The sequence below is a fragment of the Tympanuchus pallidicinctus genome, unplaced genomic scaffold (assembly GCF_026119805.1).
Source record: "Tympanuchus pallidicinctus isolate F22 unplaced genomic scaffold, pur_lepc_1.0 scaffold2, whole genome shotgun sequence".
NCBI lineage: Eukaryota > Metazoa > Chordata > Aves > Galliformes > Phasianidae > Tympanuchus > Tympanuchus pallidicinctus.
The window spans coordinates 22788514-22808242 of NW_026294721.1; the positions used below are offsets into that span (position 1 = coordinate 22788514).

The 19729-nt window shown below is 35.5% G+C and overlaps 1 protein-coding gene across 5 annotated transcripts; it reads left to right on the forward strand.

Annotated features, from left to right (window-relative positions):
• Window positions 1-3465: 3465 nt before the first annotated feature.
• GUF1 (GTP binding elongation factor GUF1) lies at window positions 3466-19712 on the forward strand. Of its 5 annotated transcripts, none has more exons than XM_052681959.1 (18): window positions 3466-3751; window positions 4790-4901; window positions 6347-6495; window positions 6755-6835; window positions 7018-7098; window positions 7649-7726; window positions 8725-8808; window positions 9257-9321; window positions 9755-9958; window positions 11476-11615; window positions 12697-12820; window positions 13085-13217; window positions 14591-14734; window positions 15123-15256; window positions 15752-15853; window positions 17387-17506; window positions 18450-18486; window positions 19385-19712. In XM_052681959.1, the coding sequence occupies exons 1-18, from the start codon at window positions 3614-3616 to the stop codon at window positions 19520-19522; spliced, it is 2064 nt and encodes a 687-aa protein (XP_052537919.1). In that variant the 5' UTR covers window positions 3466-3613; the 3' UTR covers window positions 19523-19712. The 5 variants fall into 5 exon arrangements, with proteins under 5 accessions (XP_052537919.1, XP_052537921.1, XP_052537920.1 ...); XM_052681961.1 differs by lacking the exon at window positions 19385-19712 and adding an exon at window positions 18984-19377 and having other exon boundaries at window positions 3467-3751; XM_052681962.1 differs by lacking the exon at window positions 3466-3751 and adding an exon at window positions 4332-4431.
• Window positions 19713-19729: the final 17 nt, after the last annotated feature.

Here is a 19729-nt window from a genome sequence, read left to right on the forward strand (position 1 = left end):
AAGACATTCAATGCTGCATCCATTTACAGCTACAGAGAAATACATTCCTTGAGAATTAGGCAAAAAAATTATGTTTATTTCTCTCTCTCTTTTTTTTTTTTTCCTTTCCATATTTTCCATCATAAGTCTGTAAATATTGGAATTCATCATTCGGTGTGGTTGGCTTCAATGTTAGTCAATACAACTAATGATATGTACATTCCATTTATTTTCATTGTAACTAATGGCTTTTGGAGTACAGGAAATGTTAATTGTGTATGTCCATTCATCACATTTTGACACATAAATGGATCACTTGAAAGTTCATGCTTATGCTACTGATTTGCTGTCCTGTAAACACTTTAACATTTATTCTTCTGCTGAACTGTACAGTTTTCCATAAGTGTTCTAGTAAATATGCTCTGTTGCATATGGAGTTCAATGCACACTGATGAAAAATCTTATTTTTTTCTGAGTATATCTATACATGCTGAAAAGTGAAGGTAAATACAAATGACTTTCTCTGTGTTTTTCGCTGTGCTCTATCCTAATGAAAGACCACCAATTTAAACTTGCTTAATATATTATGTAGACATGACTAGAAGTCATATGTGAAAAGTAGGTCTATTCCTGATTGTCTTCATTTATTTAAAAAATACATGTGCCAATGGCTCAGCATAAAGGACCAATCTCACTCTGCGTGGACTGGCATTCACCCCATAACTGTTCAAACCACATGAACAAGACAAGAGTGAGTGCCAGAACAAAGGCACGATGCATCAGCTCATTTGGCAACTTCTCCAGCATTCTTCCTTGGATCACTGCTAGTTCAGTCAGCCAGGTGTGCAGGTGGAAGAGTTTTGGTTCTCTAAGCAGCAGATGTGAAGTGCAAGTGCGATCTTTAGTCATTCCATTTGGTTTGCAATAACTTCTGCCTCAGCAGATATTTTTGTGACTACACTACTTTGTGCAGGTCATTACACAGAATAAAAAATGTGTGTTGCTACTCTGAACAGATAGTACAGCCACTTCTGAAGATGTCTTGTTTGTTTGTTTTTAATTCCTTTTATCTTTGTATCTGTCTATATTGCTCTACAGTGGTGATATTTGAAGACAGTCTGTAAAGTGCAGTTTAATTTCCACTAACAAAGAGCCTTCTTAGATTTGCTAGTATCCTTGTCAATGTTGAAGACAGCATCCATTTAGCAATTATGAGATTGCTATGCATTTTATTTAGGTTCTCTGTTACTACACGAGTAAGCCAATGTTTACAGTGCATCTACAAGACAAACAATCTACAGACAGTCTACAGACAATCTACAAGAACTATGTTTTCCTCCAAAAATGATTATTATATTCATTTGTATGCTATGGATTACAGCTTTGGATTCATGGCTCTTGTTACACTCATTTTCCATTCAAGAACATGCTTCCCTTTCTCCATACATTTTCATGAATCTGCTGAAGGTCTCTCTTTATCCTGTTACTATCCAAGTTCAATGTGATCAGAACAGCATAATGAACTATGCTTGCAAATTTACTACTGCATGCTCCCAAGCTGGTATATGTAGAACTTCTGTACCGTCTGCACTCACAGATAATTTTATGCAGCCATTTTAGGCCAAATAATTGTAAGTTAGAATCAATTAGGAATTTTATATTTACATCCTCCTATTATTAAATCACCTTTAAATTGTTTTAACGTCAAAATATACTGCATCTTGCTTGATTTGGCATATCTCTAGATTATGAATCTGACAAACATATTTGCAGTTTTCTTAGCTGAGTGACCTATTGGCAGTTTTGAAATACTTATTTAGCTACATCTCAAATCTTGATTAGATTGTGTAGATGCGAAAGATAAAGCCAGTCACCATAGGTCTGAGCATTTCTTCCCAAACTTTACGCAAAATTTTCAAGTATGAAAACAACGGAACATGTAGGTAATAATAGAAGCTAAGTTCAGAAAAAAATAGACCATAAAAATGTCTGGAATAGACCACATTAGCTGAAGAAGAATGTATTAAAGTCCAGTGCATGGAAAGCAGCTCTGAGTATATTCCTAGAATTTTATGAAGAACAGATGAGAAGACCAGAAAGTTGTAGGCTGGCAAAGCAGAAACTACACAAAGCAACAAATTCCTCTGTATACCTGTAAATAAGTATTCTAGAAAAACACTGTTCTGTTCCTTGCAGCAGTACTAAGATGTTGCAATTGGAAACCAAACAGCTCTGGCAAGTAATCCCCTGGTACCAAGGGAAAGGAAAACAAAATTCCCAAACTCATAAGATGAAATAACAAACAAAAACCCAACCACAAACATAAAAACAAACAAAATTCCAAGAAAAGAGAGTGGATGAATCAGGTGTGTGGAACAGACAGACAAAAGAAGGAAAAAAATACATACAGTGGTTGTAATGCCACTGATACAAAAAGAATACTAGATAGCAATCAGAGTAAGACTTTCAATCAGTGGGTCTCTCTTGGTGATGGGCTATCAGATAATTATACTGTGTATTATAGATGTGATGAATGAGTGATAAAATCACAAGTCCTCTTGGAAACTGCCCCCAAACTCTGAAGAACATTGTAGTAAAGCAGAATGGTCAGCACAAATTTAGCACCAGTGAATCTTATTTGTCTAATCTGTTTGCTTTCCGTAATGAAATGACTGGCTATGTGGATGAGGCTGTGAGCTAAGCAAGTAATACACCTTGTCTTTATCAAGGCTGTTGACACCATCCTCCAGAGCAATCTCATTTGAAAACTGAATAAGTATAAACTACAAAGACTGACTGTTAGTTTGAAATTTAGCTGTGCTGACACATGCAGCTGGTGAGCAACAACAAGTGGAGAAAACCACTAGTCCACATTAAGATCAAGAGAAACAGTGTGCTCTCAGCAAATTTGTGAACGGTATTAAATTCAGGGGAATAGCTGAAACAGTCAGTGATAAAATCTCAAATCTAGAAGGACTGAAGATTCACTGAATAAAGACAGGTTGGGTATCAGGAAATGTTTCTCCTCCAGAAGGTACTCTGGCATGGAACAGTCTCCCCAGGGCAGTGTTCACAGCCCTGAGCTGTTGGAGTTTAAGAAGTGTTTGGACAGTGGGTTTGCATTTTGGGTGGGTGGGAGCTGGATTCGGTGATCCTTGTGATCCTTTCTAACTGGGGATGTTCTGTGAATCTATACGGAGCTGCAGATTGAACAAACTACTGCGCTATTTTTTTCTGTTTTGTTTTTAACAGCCAAGGGAAAAAACAGCAAAGGGAAAAAGACTGCGGAGATTTCAGCGAGCATTCAAATCTCCCTGCAGCTGGACCGCGGCGAGCACCCATGGCACTGCCGCAGAGGTACGAGGCAGCCCGCCCGCCACCTCACGGCCGAACGTTGCACTGCACCCGCGAGTGTGATGCGGGCAGAAGGGAGGAGCAGCAGGGGGCGCTGTTGGGGAGTTGTTCTGATCGCTTCCGGCGCCGCTTGGAGGCGCTTCCGGCGCGTGGAATGACCGGAGCGGCGTCCCGGGGCACCGCGTGAAATAGAACGCGGAGAGAACGGTGAGGGGAGCGGCAGCGGGCTGCGATGGGACTGAGGCTCGCGCTCTGAGGGGGTGAATCCAGTCCCGGCCCTATGGCTCTCACCGGCAGGACGGTCTCGTGGTGGGTCCGGCTGCTCTGGCCCTGCCCTGCGGCCGCCCCTCGGGGCCCTCCGGTCTGGCTGCCCACGGGGCTTGAGGCCTGCCAGCGGTTCTACAGCTCCCGCGACAAGGTGACTTCGCTTCGCGTGTCCCTGATTCTGAATCGTGCAGTCCGCAGAGGCGGTTAGCCATCTCGGGGAGTGCTTGCTGCTGCAGCCCTCAACTTCGGTGGCCACGTGTATAGGAGGAAGGCCTTGCAGACAGATGTTCACGAGCAGTGGTTTTCTCCTGTGGGAGCATTTGCGTTCTTCTGGTAGTGGGAGAACTTGCTCTTCCAAGCCGAGGCATTGTCGGGGATTAATCAGTCGGTTTAATCAGTGCTTTGATGCTTGCAAAGATTTTGGGGCTTTCTCTTTTCTCTGCCAGGCCCAAAGTTGCAAGCATAATATGGTGGGATAGGAGCTGTGTGTCACTAAAATTAGGAGTCAGAGTTTTTCAGCATGGTGTTATTGTTACTGGGAGTTTTGTGGTTCCTGGCAAAGCCACCTTTCTTCAAAATTTTTTGAATGAATAACACAAGGAGAAGTTAGTGCTGGACCTTTCTGCGTGTGATCTTAGGAAGTCAGGTGTTTTCTACGGCAGGGGGGTTGGAACTACATGATCCTTGAGGTCCCTTCCAACCCAGGTGTTTCTGTGATTCTGTGATTTTTTTTTTTTTTTTTTTTTTAATTTAGCCAAAACAGACTGCTTCCTTTTCTGTGAAGTCTGAGTGCTCCTTAGTATGTAATTGGCACTGCTGCCTGAAAGCCAGGTAATGCCACAGAGTTCTTGCTTGGGAGGAATGATGTCTTTAGCTTTATAGTCCCCCACATCAAGTTGTCTTAAGTAGTTTAACAGACCTAAACTGTGTTAAGTTTTCCAACTGCCTGTGTTTATAAGAACGTAGTAACTTTCACAATGCTTTGCTTCATACTGATTTTGGGTCATAACAAGTATATGTGTATCCATGGCTAAAAGAAAATACTAGCATTTTGAACACTGGCAAACATTTAGGGTCTTCTAACTATGCCTCTTCTAGAGAAAAGAATAATTTCTCTTTAAAAGGCTTAGTCAGACTGTATACAGAGATTGTATCTGTGGTTTGTGAAAAGAAGCTTTCTGTTTTTCAGGAGAAAATAGATATGTCAGCATATCCTGTTGAAAGCATAAGAAACTTCAGTATTATAGCTCATGTAGATCATGGCAAAAGCACACTAGCAGACAGATTGCTGGAAATTACAGGTAAGTGTTCTCTTTTCATCTTTACTACCTTCTATTGATGTGTAGATTTCAGTAGCTTTATTACTAAACTTTCTAATCTCTTTGCTCATTTGCTGTCAGGTTGCTTCTAGGCTTCCAGTTGTGCAGTGCTACAGATGTTAATATGTTTTCTTATTCATGTTGAAATCTGTCAGTAAGTAGAGTTAAGAAACTGTGTAATTCCCTCAAAAAAAGGAATGTATTTTGGAAATAAACCAAAGAGAACATGTTTTTGAGGCTTACTGCCAGTTTCTGGTACGGACAGAAGGACTGTCATGACCTAGAAATTCTGGACAGAATACTTTCCAAAAGTGTGATAGAAATGAAAGAACTTCAACTATTTTTACTTATAAGGAGGTAACAGTTTATCCTTCTCTTCTGAGCAAGCTATATAGAACTGCCTTTCTTGGTGGTGAAGCTTGCTATTACTGAATCTGATATAGTGCTGCATAGTAAATTTTAGAAATCTTCAGCTCTATTTTGATTTAGTAGGTAAAATAACTGCTACTGTGAGTTTTATGGATTCTCAGTTGCTCTGTGGATTTACTCTTTGTTTTATCCTAAAATGTTAGCAAAGTTGTGTTATTTTCTACTTCAGAGGTATTTGTCATCCTCTAGATCTTTGTCTTCAGTGTTTTAATTTTTGTGTTGCTGAGAATAAGGAAAACTATCTGTTTTTAAGTAAAAGTGATGCAGAAATGCTAGAGAGTCTTCAAAACTACAGCTGACTGGGAAAATTAGGCTTCAATTTCAAATTGAAAGAGGGAGACATAGATTACCTTACTGAGCTCTCTGTGTTAAGTTGTAAAGCAACTTCTGCGTCTTCCAAATGGAGGCTAATTTCAGAGCAGAGCTTAACTACTCAGAAATACCCTTTGGAAGAGTTTTGTTTTTCTCTTTACAGGAGTTAGCAAAACAAAACCTGGTGAGAAGCTTTTGATCAAAGTTATTCTTTGTTATTGCCTTCTGTGTTTCACTGTGGGCAGTTTTACCTGATGCCTGTGATAGGATGGAATTTTGAATTCAGGTCTGTCAAACTCCATGATAATACTCCTTTTGCCCTTGAGATTGGTGTTGGTTGGAACCATGGAGCTGTTCTCCCATGATAAGGGTTGAATTTTCCTTAAATGTCAGAATTATTTAGGAACTTCTGGACCATTAATTTAGACTTGCGTAGTGTTTTGTATTATACTTATTCAGGAAAGTGTTTTCTGTAACTTCATAGATAAAAGCCCATTTAACAAATGTTAAAGAGTTGAAGCATAAATTTATTTTCAAATGAAAATTTACCTTAATCAAGTGGAAGAACTAGATTTGCTGCTGCAAGTTGCATTTTCTGCCTGTTAGTACTATTTTCAGCAATTGCTGATTTGGAAGAGCTAATATTCTAAATGAGATAATAAAACTATTTTTTTTTTTGATCTTAGGAACAATTGCTAAAACTGACCGTAACAAACAAGTACTGGATAAACTGCAAGTGGAACGTGAAAGGGGAATTACAGTTAAAGCACAGTCTGCATCGCTCTTTTACAATTACAAAGGAGTGAACTACCTCTTAAATCTTATTGACACACCAGTAAGTTAATTAAAAAAATAATAACCAATAAGTGCAAAGGGAGTGTTTCATTCACACAGAGCTGCATGTCTTTATATTTATAAATTGGACTTAGCAGATTTCTGACTTGTGTTTATTCAATGCGTTCTTTCCTTTTATTTATTTTGGTAAGAATTATGTTTTGGATGAACAGATACACAAATAAAACCATCATAATGTAGATATCTTTGCAAAGGACTCCAGAAATATATGAAATTATGAATATTAATTTTCTCCACAGGGCCACGTAGATTTCAACTATGAAGTTTCACGGTCACTATCTGCCTGCCAAGGTGTCCTACTTGTAGTAGATGCCAATGAGGTGCAGTTCTTAATTTTTGTTTTCCCCTTGGAATTTCAGCAATTTCTTTAAATAAGCTAGAGAGGAGTTCAGCATGTTTTAACCTTTCCATTAGTATTTTTGCAGTAGTCTAGCTCCATAAAAGTATTAGTGTTCCAGAAGACTAATGGGAGTTTTTTTTTTTTTTTTTTAAAAAAAAAAAGCCACAGATGAATACTTGCCTTTTAATAGGTGCTGTGGTGCCATACCATAGAAACAGAAGCACTGAAGTAATGGAGAATCAGGTGATGCTTTCTACGTTGCATGAACTTTACAAGTGGCAATCTGGAGAGCTTACAGCTGTTTCACTGTATGCTTTTGATTACCTTCATTTTCTTGTTGGAGTGTGATGATTCATTCAGGCACACTTGATTTAGCTAGTTGACTGTAATATGTATACAGCAACATTAAAGTATTGGTCAAATTAAAAATTACTAAAACTCTAAGCCAAATGTGATGTTTTCTGAATTTTTGAATTCACAAGTTTTAAAATCAGTAGATCAATAATTTCTTGACTGATATTTCAGGAGTAAAATGTTCATAAAATTTCATAAACTTATTGTGTACTAAGAGGGTTTTGAAATCAAAGATCTGTTGTACTTTTATTTTTATGCTGCTAAAACATTTTGACGAGTCAGTTACTGCAGTGTAATATGAGGATTATAGAATCAGGATTTTTAAATAAGGATACATTCTCACAGAGTACTTAGATGGTAACTTTCTCTATGGCATGTGTAATATGCCTAAAAAGAAACAAGAAATTCCATGTTGATTTCTTTGATGTGTGTTTTCTAGGGTATTCAGGCTCAGACGGTGGCAAACTTCTATCTTGCTTTTGAAGCACAACTTGCAATAATTCCTGTCGTAAACAAGGTAATGAAATTGTAGTGTTTCAAATTAAACAGTTGAGTTGTATAAATATATAGAAGATAACTTTCTTAGTAATCTTCAAATAGGAGCATAAAATGAAAAATTAATAAGTATGTAGCAACAACATATTGTCTCTTAATATTTTAATGATTGCTGGGAATTCCTACTTTTCATAAAATACATGTACTAGCATTTTTGTAAGTAACAATGAAAAATTATTTATGGAATCTGTTTGGGTAATCGAGTTAAGAAGCATTGTGTAAAATGTCTTGATATCTGAACCATTTGTCATCTTCCTTTTTGGTTTTTATTCTGGGGAATATTCAAGTGGGTTTTTACAAAAGTAACTTTACAGAAGTTCTTGCAAGGATGATTGTTGTATTCTTCCATGTGTTAATGATAACACACAGGAGTAGCAGCTCAATATAAAAAGTGTAAACTTAATTACAAAAAAAAAAACCCAAATACATTGTTTTTTACAGTTTTTGTAATCTGTGTGACTGGAATAACAAAATTACTTAGTTTGAATGTAGTTAATATATTGTACTTAGTTTTCTACCATAAACGGCATAAGTAGCATTTGTGCTTTAAAAGTACTTTGTAAAGTAAAGATTTTACCAGCTCTTGGATAAAAGTTCTTAACAAAAAATAATTGCAGTAGGGATCCTTCCTGTAATCAAGCAAGGAAGACTTTTTCTGAAATGATTAATTGGAACTTTATAGTAATAGCCTGTAATTTAATTTATCAATTTGTTTCCACTTAGTAGCTGAACTTACTTTAGACCTGCAAAGTAGCCTTTCATGTCCAATTTTCAATTTCCAATAAATTATTTGCACCAAGACATAGTACTGAAAAATTCTTGATATGTATCTTTTCCTGAAAATCTTTAGTATTTGAGTAAAGACGTAAGGAATCCTTCACTTGCACATTGGAGAGCTACAATTCTTGATCGTATGTAGGATGTCATGGCCTATACATTTAGTTGTTTGTTGTTTTTCAGATTGACTTAAAGAATGCAGACCCTGAAAGAGTTGAAAAACAAATTGAGAAGCTGTTTGATATCCCTGTTAATGAATGCATAAGGGTAAGATCTGTTCAAGATTTGTAGTGTCCGATTGTATACCTGTATCTACTTTGTATGCTAATCTTTCATTAGCTACATAATAATTCAGCAGGGTGTTGTCTGTCTGTTTTCATATGATGTGCTGTATGAATTTAGATCTTGTCTCCTGAAAAATAATTCTTAGTTAAAAATTGTAATGTGTGATGATGAATGGCATCATATAAAATTTTTTTTGCTTGTGGATCCTCTAAATTATTTTCATTTTTACCGTAACAATAAGTCCCATTCAGGTGGAGAAATCATGTAAAGGGTATTTATAATCAAATGTGTATTTCATAATAGTGAGTATTTATATGAATAATGTTCTCTCCTGCCACCAAAATTACTTACAAGAGAAGGTGACACTTTAATAGATACTGAATGAGTCTAAGACACATGTCTTATAAAATTGTTGTTGGGCTTGTTTTAGATTTCTGCTAAACAAGGGACAAATATTGAAAAAGTTCTTGAAAAGGTCATTGAAAAGATTCCACCGTAAGTTATTTATTTTACTTATGATGTCTAAGGTAAGGATGTCTAGGAGACCATAAGTTGCATTTATACAGTATCTCGGTAGTAGATGTGGAGTAAATCTTGTTTCTGAGCTGAAAAAGTTAGCTTTGAATTGCAAATCAAAGAAAATGACTCTTCAGGTTTGAGATCTTTAAAATAAATCAATGTATATCTGCTGAAATTCTTAAAACAGTAATGAGTATCAGTAGAGAAGAATTGTTTGTTCTTAAGAAACGGGGAAGGAAAATGAATTCAGTCTGAAATGGAAAAAGAGAGGTGAGCTACTGGAGTGATATTTTTGTAAGCATATAGCTTCTACTTAGACACAAAGGGTGGGGGGTGCTCATTCATTTGATATTGAATGGAAAACGGTCTTCTTATTGTTTTAATAATTGTTTTAAATCTTTTGTGATAGACCTCAATTTAATACTACTGATCCCTTGAAAGCCTTAGTATTCGACTCCACCTTTGACCACTACCGAGGTGTCATAGCTAACATTGCAGTTTTTGGTGGGGAGATTCAGAAAGGGCATAAAATTGTGTCTGCGCATACAAATAAAAGATATGAAGTTAATGAAGTAGGAATTCTGACTCCAAATGAACAGCCAACACACAAACTGTAAGTAAAATGTTTCTTTCAATTGAACAAATCGTAAGTTGATGTAAGATATCAAATCTGTTTCTTTACTTATTTACTTTTTTGATTGAGTGGTAGAGGCTGTTTTATTTTTTTTGATTGTAATGATTATTTGTAATTCAGTGCTCAATGTCATTCTGAGACAGAAACTTCAGGGGACTGCTTTTTGGGCACAGCTGGTGGGAGGGAGTCATTTTTATTGATGTATACTTAGCGTATGAAACATCTGGACAGCTAGTTCTTAAGACTAGCTTTTGATATTCAGCTGTCCAATTTATTTCTAGGAACTACCTTGTTTGAGAGTGGAAGGGAATGGGGCTTCATCTTAGTTATTGCTGCAGCATATTTTGAGGGTGGAAAACTTTTAAGTCCATGAATGCAACAGCTTCCATAAACTATCTCGTCATGGCAGCAGTGGGAAGAAAATCAGGTATGCCAGAATTAGTGAAGAGGCATCATCAGTTAGCATCCAAGTACTTTTTAATGACATTTTTGGGAAGCTCTTAAATGAGGGACTACATTACTGTGTGTGCGGTGGATTGAATCCAGCTGGAAACTAAATTCTTAGACAGCCACTAGCTTACTCCTCTAGCATCAGTGGAGTGTGGGAGAGAACTGGAAAAACAAAAGTAAGGCAAAACTCGTGGGTCAAGATCAAGACTGTTTAACAAGTGAAGAAAAAAAGAAAAAAAAAGGGGAAAAAAAACTTGATGCAAAGCCATTCATCCACCAACATGCGCTAGCAGCTTGGTATCCAGGCAGTCTATGAACAGCAGCTACCTTGAAGAGATGACACACTTCTTATTGCTGAGAGTGATATTATATGGTGTGAAATATGCCTTTGGTCAGTTTGGGTCTGCTGACATGACTGATAGCTGCTAGCCTGTAGCTTCTTTGCTGGGAGGGGTAGAGTGAGAAATGAAAAAAGCCTTCACGCTGTGCAAGCACTACTCAGCTTAGAAACTGGTGTGGTATTAACACCATTTTTGTTATGAATCCAAAACATGGCTTTTATATGAGGCTGCTGTTAAGCACATTAACTCCATTCCAGCCAAAACTAGTACACTCTTTCCATCTACCACAGGTTCCTCTCCTAACAGCATAATATACTGGTAGAGCTTATTTGTTTTTGTTGTTTCTCCCATTTAACATGTAAAAGTTACTGTGGTGGTAGCTGAGAATCGTTCTATCTTCTGTCATAGATCCTCAAGTTCTTTCTTCTACTCTCAAACTGAGAGTAGCACAGTATTAAAAATCCAGAGCTGACTGTGTCTGTTTAACAAAACTACAGTTATGTGAGTCAACAGATGCTTCATCCCTTGAGACAAAATTTGCAACTCAGTGAAAATTTGCAACAGTTTAAATGTGGCTTTTTGGACTGTTTATGGGCTCATGGGGGTAATTTATTTGAATTTCCAACTGGGCTGAGTGAAGTGGGGAAAAACAGTGGAAATATTCATAATGCCAAGAAGTGTCTGTATAATACCAATTCTATTCAGATATGCTGGACAAGTGGGCTACCTGATTGCTGGAATGAAAGAAGTAACAGAAGCCCAAATAGGAGACACACTGTTTATGTATAAACAGCCAGTGGAGCCTTTGCCTGGCTTTAAGTCAGTGAAGCCAATGGTTTTTGCAGGTGAGGAGAAAACTAACTAAAAAGGAATCATTTTTTTTCAGTAGCAAGAGCAGGAGAACTATTAGAGCTTCTAAGATGTATTTTAGAGTTGTGAGGATTAGAATTTCACTGAAATTAAGCTAGAGAGACACGTGCCGTTTATATAGCTCTTTACAACTTAGCAGGCAAGATTCTTGCAGACTGGCTTTAGATGACTGCAATACTAAGGTATGTTTCTAGCTCCTAATATTCTTCCAGTGCTTTTCCTTCTTTGTATCTGGAAAAGAAGGATTAATATTTTCAAAAATGAAGTCCTTATTAATCATTAGTTCTGTTAGACTGTTGCTGCCACCTTTAGTGAACTACTACACATGCTATGGAAGATGGCTTTAGAAAGAAATTCTGTTATTCAGTTTCCTGATCAGTTTTGAGAAAACTTTCTTTATTTTTGTCATGGATATTATGCTGCCAGTGAATGTAGGAGGGGAAAGTGTAATCCTGTAAACAATGTGGATTTTTTCTGTGTGTGTGCATGTGTGCTGCTTCCTGTGCATTATCGGAGCACAGTGATGTGAAAAGTGGAACCTATTTCAAGTAGTAATTACACTGACAACTGTTTTTATTCATTTATTCTATTCACTTAAAAAAAAAAATATATAAGCAATGTTGATATGGCACTTTTTTTTTTTTCTTCTTCCTGTGTATTCTTACCTGCTGAAGGAGTGTCTCAGTGACGTTTGCTTATTTATTAATGCTTAAGTTATATAGCTACACTGTACACCTACAAGAAAATGGTTATACTCACTAGTATACTCATCTTCCACAGCTGTGAAGAAGTAGATGAGTACAGTATGCCTACAGTTATGGTTTGAATGTTAATTTCTGTTTTTTTCTTTTTTTTTTTTTTTTTTTTTAATTGAATGTTACCTTAATAAGGTTTTAGGGGAAAAAAAAAAAAATCAGATTGAAAGAGTCAAATTAATAGAAAGCAAGCTGTTTTTGGTTTTGTTATTGTTACTGCTTATTACTGCTTGTACTATAAAGATAAGTACGTAGTAGATCAAGCTCTATCACAGAATCTCTCTGTCATATGTTTTGACAGGAATGTATCCTGTAGATCAAACAGAATATAATAATCTTAAAAGTGCTTTGGAAAGGCTGACATTGAATGATTCCAGTGTCACTGTTCATCGTGACAGTAGCCTTGCTTTAGGAGCTGGATGGAGGTGAGGCTTTATGTCAATTTCAATTTTCGATTGACATATGAAAATATTTCAAGATTAGGAGCTGTAATTCAACTTAATGATAGGTAAAGACGAAAAGTAGTTTGTTTTCTTTTGTTCTACATTCACATATATTTTGCGATCTGTTGTGATTGATATTTTTTGGCTTTTAGAGGTTCTTTGCTGTGTCTGATAATGCCAGACTAGCAGTATAAACATACTGGAGTGACCAACAAATATTTGACCAATATGATTCTTTTTTCCCAGGTTGGGTTTTCTTGGTCTTTTGCATATGGAAGTTTTTAATCAACGCTTGGAGCAAGAATATAACACATCTGTTATTTTGACTGCACCTACTGTTCCATATAAAGCTGTTCTTTCCTCAGCAAAATTGATAAAGGTATGTAAACAGCAACTTAAAAGCCTCCTTTAAAAACATCTACAGTTAGAAATGTAGAATGGTACAGTATTTTATGATAAACATTAGAAATACTGATATGCAACTTGAAACTTATTTCATTTGTGGATTTTTTTTTTTTTTTTTTTTTTTGCTAAGAATACTGACTTTCTTTCTGCTTTCCACTTTAAGCGCTCGCTTTTGTTTTGGATTTTTTTTTTTTAATATCTTGCCCTTGTCCTTGATAATGGGAATAAAGGACACTATGTAAAATACCTCTTCCTTTTCTATCTTAGTAAATAGCTTTTATCTCAACCCATGAGTCCTGATTTGTGTTTTTTTGCTGATTCTCTCCCCCATTCCTCAGCAAAGAGCTATGTAGTACTTAACTGCCTGCTGGATTTAAACCATGGCATCTTCCAAACTTTATCTGTCAGAAAATATATGCTTTTAGGAATAGAATGTAATGCTACTGTAGACTGATGGGGATTAGTGAAGATTTGTTACTTTTTGATAAAAACGAACTGGTTTTGAACAAAACTGTTGGTGAAACAGCCATTTGTAAAGCTTATTGAACTGATTGCAGTTAAAATTCCTGTGTTTTGAGTTTGAGAGAAAGCTGGACAAAGGAGACTGCAAATAGGCAGGCTCATTACTTAACATGTTCTTCTAAACACTGTAGAAAGCTTGGACATTCCAAATTTGTGCAAGAGAAGTTGCATTACCTGCAAGATATGAGATGCAGATCTTTTTTTCCTTTACAGTTGTTGTGGTTTCTTCCTTAGGCAGCATGCCTGCTATGAAATAAGGCACCTTTGTGGCATAAATGATTCTAGATTGCTGATCTGAGACACCAGAACCAAGTTTTCAGTTGTTCAAACAGTGCATGATGTTGGGTCCTTGTTCAGAAACACTGCCTTGCTAGTGGAAGTAAAATAATCACTTGCTTTGATGTGCAGAGATATTGTATGCATACAGTAAGAAACATGACTTTCCTTGCATCTTTACTCCAGAATGGTAGTTCCTGCCCCTGAAGGAATGTTAGACTGGAAAAGGTAGGTGATGGGAACACTTGCAAAGGAATCAAAAACTTCAGAATCCATTTTGACTTGTAAAGGAGATTGAACCTGAAGTGCTGCTTACAGAAAAATACCCTCAACGTCATCAAGCTACAGAATAATTGGAACAGGTTTTGTGTTGAAGCTGTGCCTTATATAAGGGTAAGGATATATGTAAGGAGATGGAGAAGCCTTATCAGGATAAAGTAATAGGGAATATCCTTGCCCAACAGACAAGAGACAGGTGGAAATTCATTGGATAAAATGCTTACAGAGCAACTAGAGGAAAAATGTTGGATTTTTTTTTCTTTTTTTCAGGAGTATGGTAATTCAGAGATTACTATTATCAACCCTGCTCAATTTCCTGATAAACATTCAGTGTCTGAATATCTGGAGCCAACTGTTCTTGGCACTATTGTAACACCTCAGGAATATATTAGGAAAATAATTGTTTTGTGTCAGGTTAGTATACTGTGGTATGCTGTTTTAGTTTGTGTCACTTGCATTTTTAAACTCTACTTATCATACCTCAGAAGATACTAGATAATAGTATAATAGATGATGGTTGACAATAATTCTTAATATTTTTAAAAGAAAGTAAACATTTCAAATTGTGTGTTTAAAATAAATGCAAAATTACTCCTGAGCTACACAGTCCTTGCACTGAAAGTTAGTGTTCTGGCTCAGTGACAGTAAAGTACCTGCTTTAGCACTGTGTACTAGAAGAGTTCATAACTAGATTTCTTTTCTCGAAGGAAAGGAATCTGCAGCAAGACTGTAAGATCTGCTTTGTGTGTTATTTATAGAAAATATTTTTCAAGGGGAACTGAAACAATTTTTATTTGTCTAGGATCGTAGGGCAGTCCAGAAAGAAATGTTGTTTATTGATGAACATAGGGTTATACTAAAATACCTTTTTCCATTGAATGAAATCGTGGTGGATTTTTATGATGCCCTTAAGTCTCTGTCTTCTGGCTATGCAAGGTAAATACATTCTCTCTTTCTTTCTTCTTATTCCCCCTTCCCATGAGGGGAAGAAATGAAAAAATATCTGAGAAGAAAGTATGGAAGGGCACAAAAAAAGGATATTCCTTTATGATAGTGCTGCAGTATTAGTTTTCCATTCCTTTGACGTTTTTGACAGGATGCTCATCCCTTTGTTAAAGGGAACTTTGAGGAACTTCCAAGTGGCACTTACAAGTATTTGAATAAACTTCTTAAGAGAGTGCAGTAAATATGTGGATATCTGATTTTCCTTGCTCAGCAGCTGATGATGTGTCCTGCTTACTTGGAGACAAAATTTACAGAAATGTTGAGCCCAGTTTTGAATAATGGTGTCATACTGAGAGATTTTACAAAACTGTGCTCCTATTTTAATATGAAGTTCAAGTGTTCTGTTAATTGTTTACAAAGCTTAAGATTTATGGAACAGTGAATGCAGAATACCATAGTCACTGACTTCTAAATTGCTTTGTTTAGTTTTGATTATGAAGATGCAGGTTACCAGGCAGCAGATCTTATCAAAATGGATATTCTTATAAATGGAAATCCAATTGAAGAACTGGCAACTATCACACACAAGTAGGTTGACTGGATTCTCTATTCCAAAGGACTAAAACTTAAGCATGTTTTCATTGTGAATAAATATGAATGATGAATGCATGGGGAAATTAGCATTGAGATTTCACCAAATGACCAACTTCCAGAGAAGATCTGAAAGAGAAAGGCATTTTATAGTAGGAAAGCTAAGTACTAAATATAATGTTCCCGTGTTAATGTGGAAGGAGGAGATGCACATATAAATGCAAACTGACAGCCTTTTAAGGTGTTGGAAAAAAATTAAGGACTAACCAGTCCAGGAGATGTGCTATGAATTGTTTACTGTGTATACTACTAAAAAACTGGATAAGTTTTATTTTTATACCTCCAATAATCCCTATTCTGTACAAGTTTTCTGTTATCTTGTCTTTAGCTAGAGTACCAGGAAAATGTAAATATTTATTGACTGTAATAGTCTCAGAAACTGTTTGCTAAAATGATTCAGTTTCAGATGAGTTTCTCAGGAACTACTCATTTGCTGGTGAAAACAATGCCTTTCTATCTTCCAGTCTCTCCCCTTGGTTTTTTCTTATGAAGTCTGTGTTAGTCTCCATTAAATAACTTCACAATCTCTTTAGTAATCCTGATATTAATTTTTTTTTTTTTTGTCCTTATTCAAACACTATCTTGTAATTGTAAAAATAAATAAATTAGTATATTATATAATGTATTTATGTATACTTTAACTAAACTGCAGAATTTCAGAATTAAAGGTTGGAGTAGGAAAATGAAACTCTTACCTTCTTGAGAAAAATAACTGTGCAAGAGGAGAATAAATCTACTGTATATTTGATTTATGTGTTTTTAATAAGTATGCAGTTTAGCAATGTAATAAATATACATTCAGCAAATTGGAAAGATGCAAAATGGAGTGGCCAACCTTGTAGAATGATTGCTTTAACATTAAGTGAGAACATTTTAGAGAAAAGAGTCACTTGTTCTCAGTGGTTTATGAAAGTATCAATTTTATAGCTTCTTTTGACCTTTTGTCACTTCTTTTTTCTCCAAAATCTGCAGTATATGCAGATGCTGAATGTAATTGAATAACTTTTTTTTATTACAGACTGCTAGAGTAGATTAAAAAAGAATTTCATTGTTGTATAAAAAGATATTTTGAGAATGCTTCAGTGATATGTAGATCTTTGACCTTTCATGTCTGAAATCAATAAAATGCCCCCTTGAGCTTCTAGTTTAAAAAAAAAAAAAAATAGCATTTGAAGCTGTGAAATTCTTCAATAAAGCTTCAGTGTGATAGATTATCAGAATATTTATTACAAACATCATTTAACATTTTTATGAAAACCTCCTGTTAGTGTAGTCTTATCACTTGTTTGTGTGAAATGAGTAATGTACAGAGACCGGTCATTAAAGTCCGCGTTGTAAAGTTATCATCTGGTAAGTTTAAGAATATAAAAAGATAAATAATTTTAATATTTTTCCTCTGACATTTGGATATATTTTGGGATTGCATGACTGTTTCTGAAAGAATTAACTTCTCAAAACTTTCTTTTCCAGTGATAAAGCCTATGCTACTGGTAAATTCCTGTGTGAGCGTTTAAAAGATACAATACCAAGACAATTATTTGAAATAGCCATCCAGGCTGCTATTGGCAACAAAATAATTGCAAGGGAAACGTAAGTGAAACTGTTCTTTTCCTCTTCTTTATTTAAGCTATTTTAAATATGAACTTTAATGTCATCCCTGGTTCTACATGTTACAATACTTCAAATCTACCATAAAATACTATTTTTCTGTATGTACTCCCAGGTGTCTACAAAAAAAACCCAAACACTATGCTTTCAAGCTGTGACCATGAATAAGGACTTAATTATTAAAAATTAATTGAAAATAATCCTTTTATTTTAAATTGCCTGGGGTCAGCATTACACTTATTGGGCAGTGTGTAACTTGTCACACTGATACATACTTGCTTGGTACTGAAAAAGGTGTTTTTTATTGTTGAATATGATTTCCTGGATGTGAAGTAGCTTTCCTTGGCAGTCATAAAAAAAAACAAAAAACAAAAATCCATCACTGCTACAAAAACAAACAAACAAAAAAGAAACTATTTGAACTGTGCTACTGCAAAGGAAATGTGCAAGCTGAGCAAGTGCAGCTATTTCTTAGCAGCACACACTTCTTTTAAAGCAAACTTTTTCCTTGGTTGTTGTATTTCATGTCATGTTTTGGCTGTTGCTGTTTTAAATTACATTTAAATTGTGGTAATCAGAAGTGACTATCCAAGCAAAAATTGGATAGGAATTTGTTTGCATGTGGGTTGTAAAAGCATCTATGAAGCATAGAGCATTACAGGCAGGTAAAACATAAAAGCTACAGTATTGTCTATTACTTGCCTTAAGACATATTTCTCAAATTAAGAACAGTAAATCAACATCTTTAAAATGTTTTTGACATGTTTAAAGCATTATCTTCTGTCTACATATGAAAATGGCATAATTCTGTTGCTTTTTAAAAATGTAGCATAAAAATGATGCTCAGCATTTTGACAACTTGCTGTTTAGTTTCACTACTGGAGTTGCTCCGCTGTGTTAATATTTATGGTATTCTTTTTTACAGATTGAAAGCTTACAGGAAAAATGTTGTGGCAAAATGTGTAAGTATTTTTTATTCCAGTGCATGTGAACCTAAGAGTCTTATAACTGTGATGCACCTATCTTTCCTTAGAAACCCCATGAAGACATATTTTGCTTGTGCTTCAAAACGTCAGTGGAATGTTAACAGACACTCTTAAACTTTTTCTTTTAAATTCAGCTTGTGCAGCCTTCACTTGGTGCTTGCAGTAGATCAGAAACAGTAATGACTTCTTCCATGTGTCTACTTTGTATCTCATAATACTTGAATAAGAATATGCATGCACTTATGTAACTTCATAATTTCCTAGTTTTTTTTCTTAGATTATTTAAGTATAGTTAAAGCACTTTATAGACTGATTGCAATTAGATTTTCACTTCAGTTTTCAGTAAGAAAGTAAGAGGAGGCCTTAAATATCAATAGTTGATGATAAACAAGGCTGAATAATGCTATAGGAAAATTATGCCATGGCTGAACTTAACAAGTTGAAGAGATTAAACAAGTATCCTTTTCTCACAGCTATTAAGAATTCTTCCAATTGGAACCTAGGTTGGATGATATCCCATCAGACAATGTAAGGGTTGATGAATTTGGATGTAATCACCTTGTGGTAGCCAAGATGCTATAGTGTATCAAAGCTGACACTGTTGCTGTTCCACAAGGATTTGAATAGCCCATAGTATGCTACAGTTCTATCCTGCTATCCTAATGTCATCCAGGCTTATCTAAGAATATTTAGTATATAAAATACGTGAATTAATCTACCTTTAGTTGTCTAAAGGTAGATTGCTCCTGTTCTTTTCAACTACTGCTCTCTTGGGATAATGGTAGAGAGTGATATTTTCTAATATAACTAGCCTCATTTAAGCCTGTGTTTATTAAGTACTGTAGGCTTAATAAAATATTTTTCCTTTTCATAGTACGGTGGAGACATTACAAGAAGAATGAAGCTTTTAAAAAGGCAGGCAGAAGGGAAGAGACTGATGAGAAAAATTGGCAATGTGGAAGTACCAAGAGATGCCTTCATACGTGTTTTAAAGAGACAGCCTGAGAAATAAGTTATAATTATGAGCAGATTGTCTTAATTTCTTAGAGACAGTAAGCATACTTGTGTTAATGTATAATTTATCACTGTGAAAGGCAACATCTGATTTAGTTTATATCATTTTAAATGGGAATATAAATTGAAAAGATTTTGTATTTAAATTATTTGTACATTATAATGGAAATAAAGCTATTTTATTTGAATTTTTTGCATCTAAAAG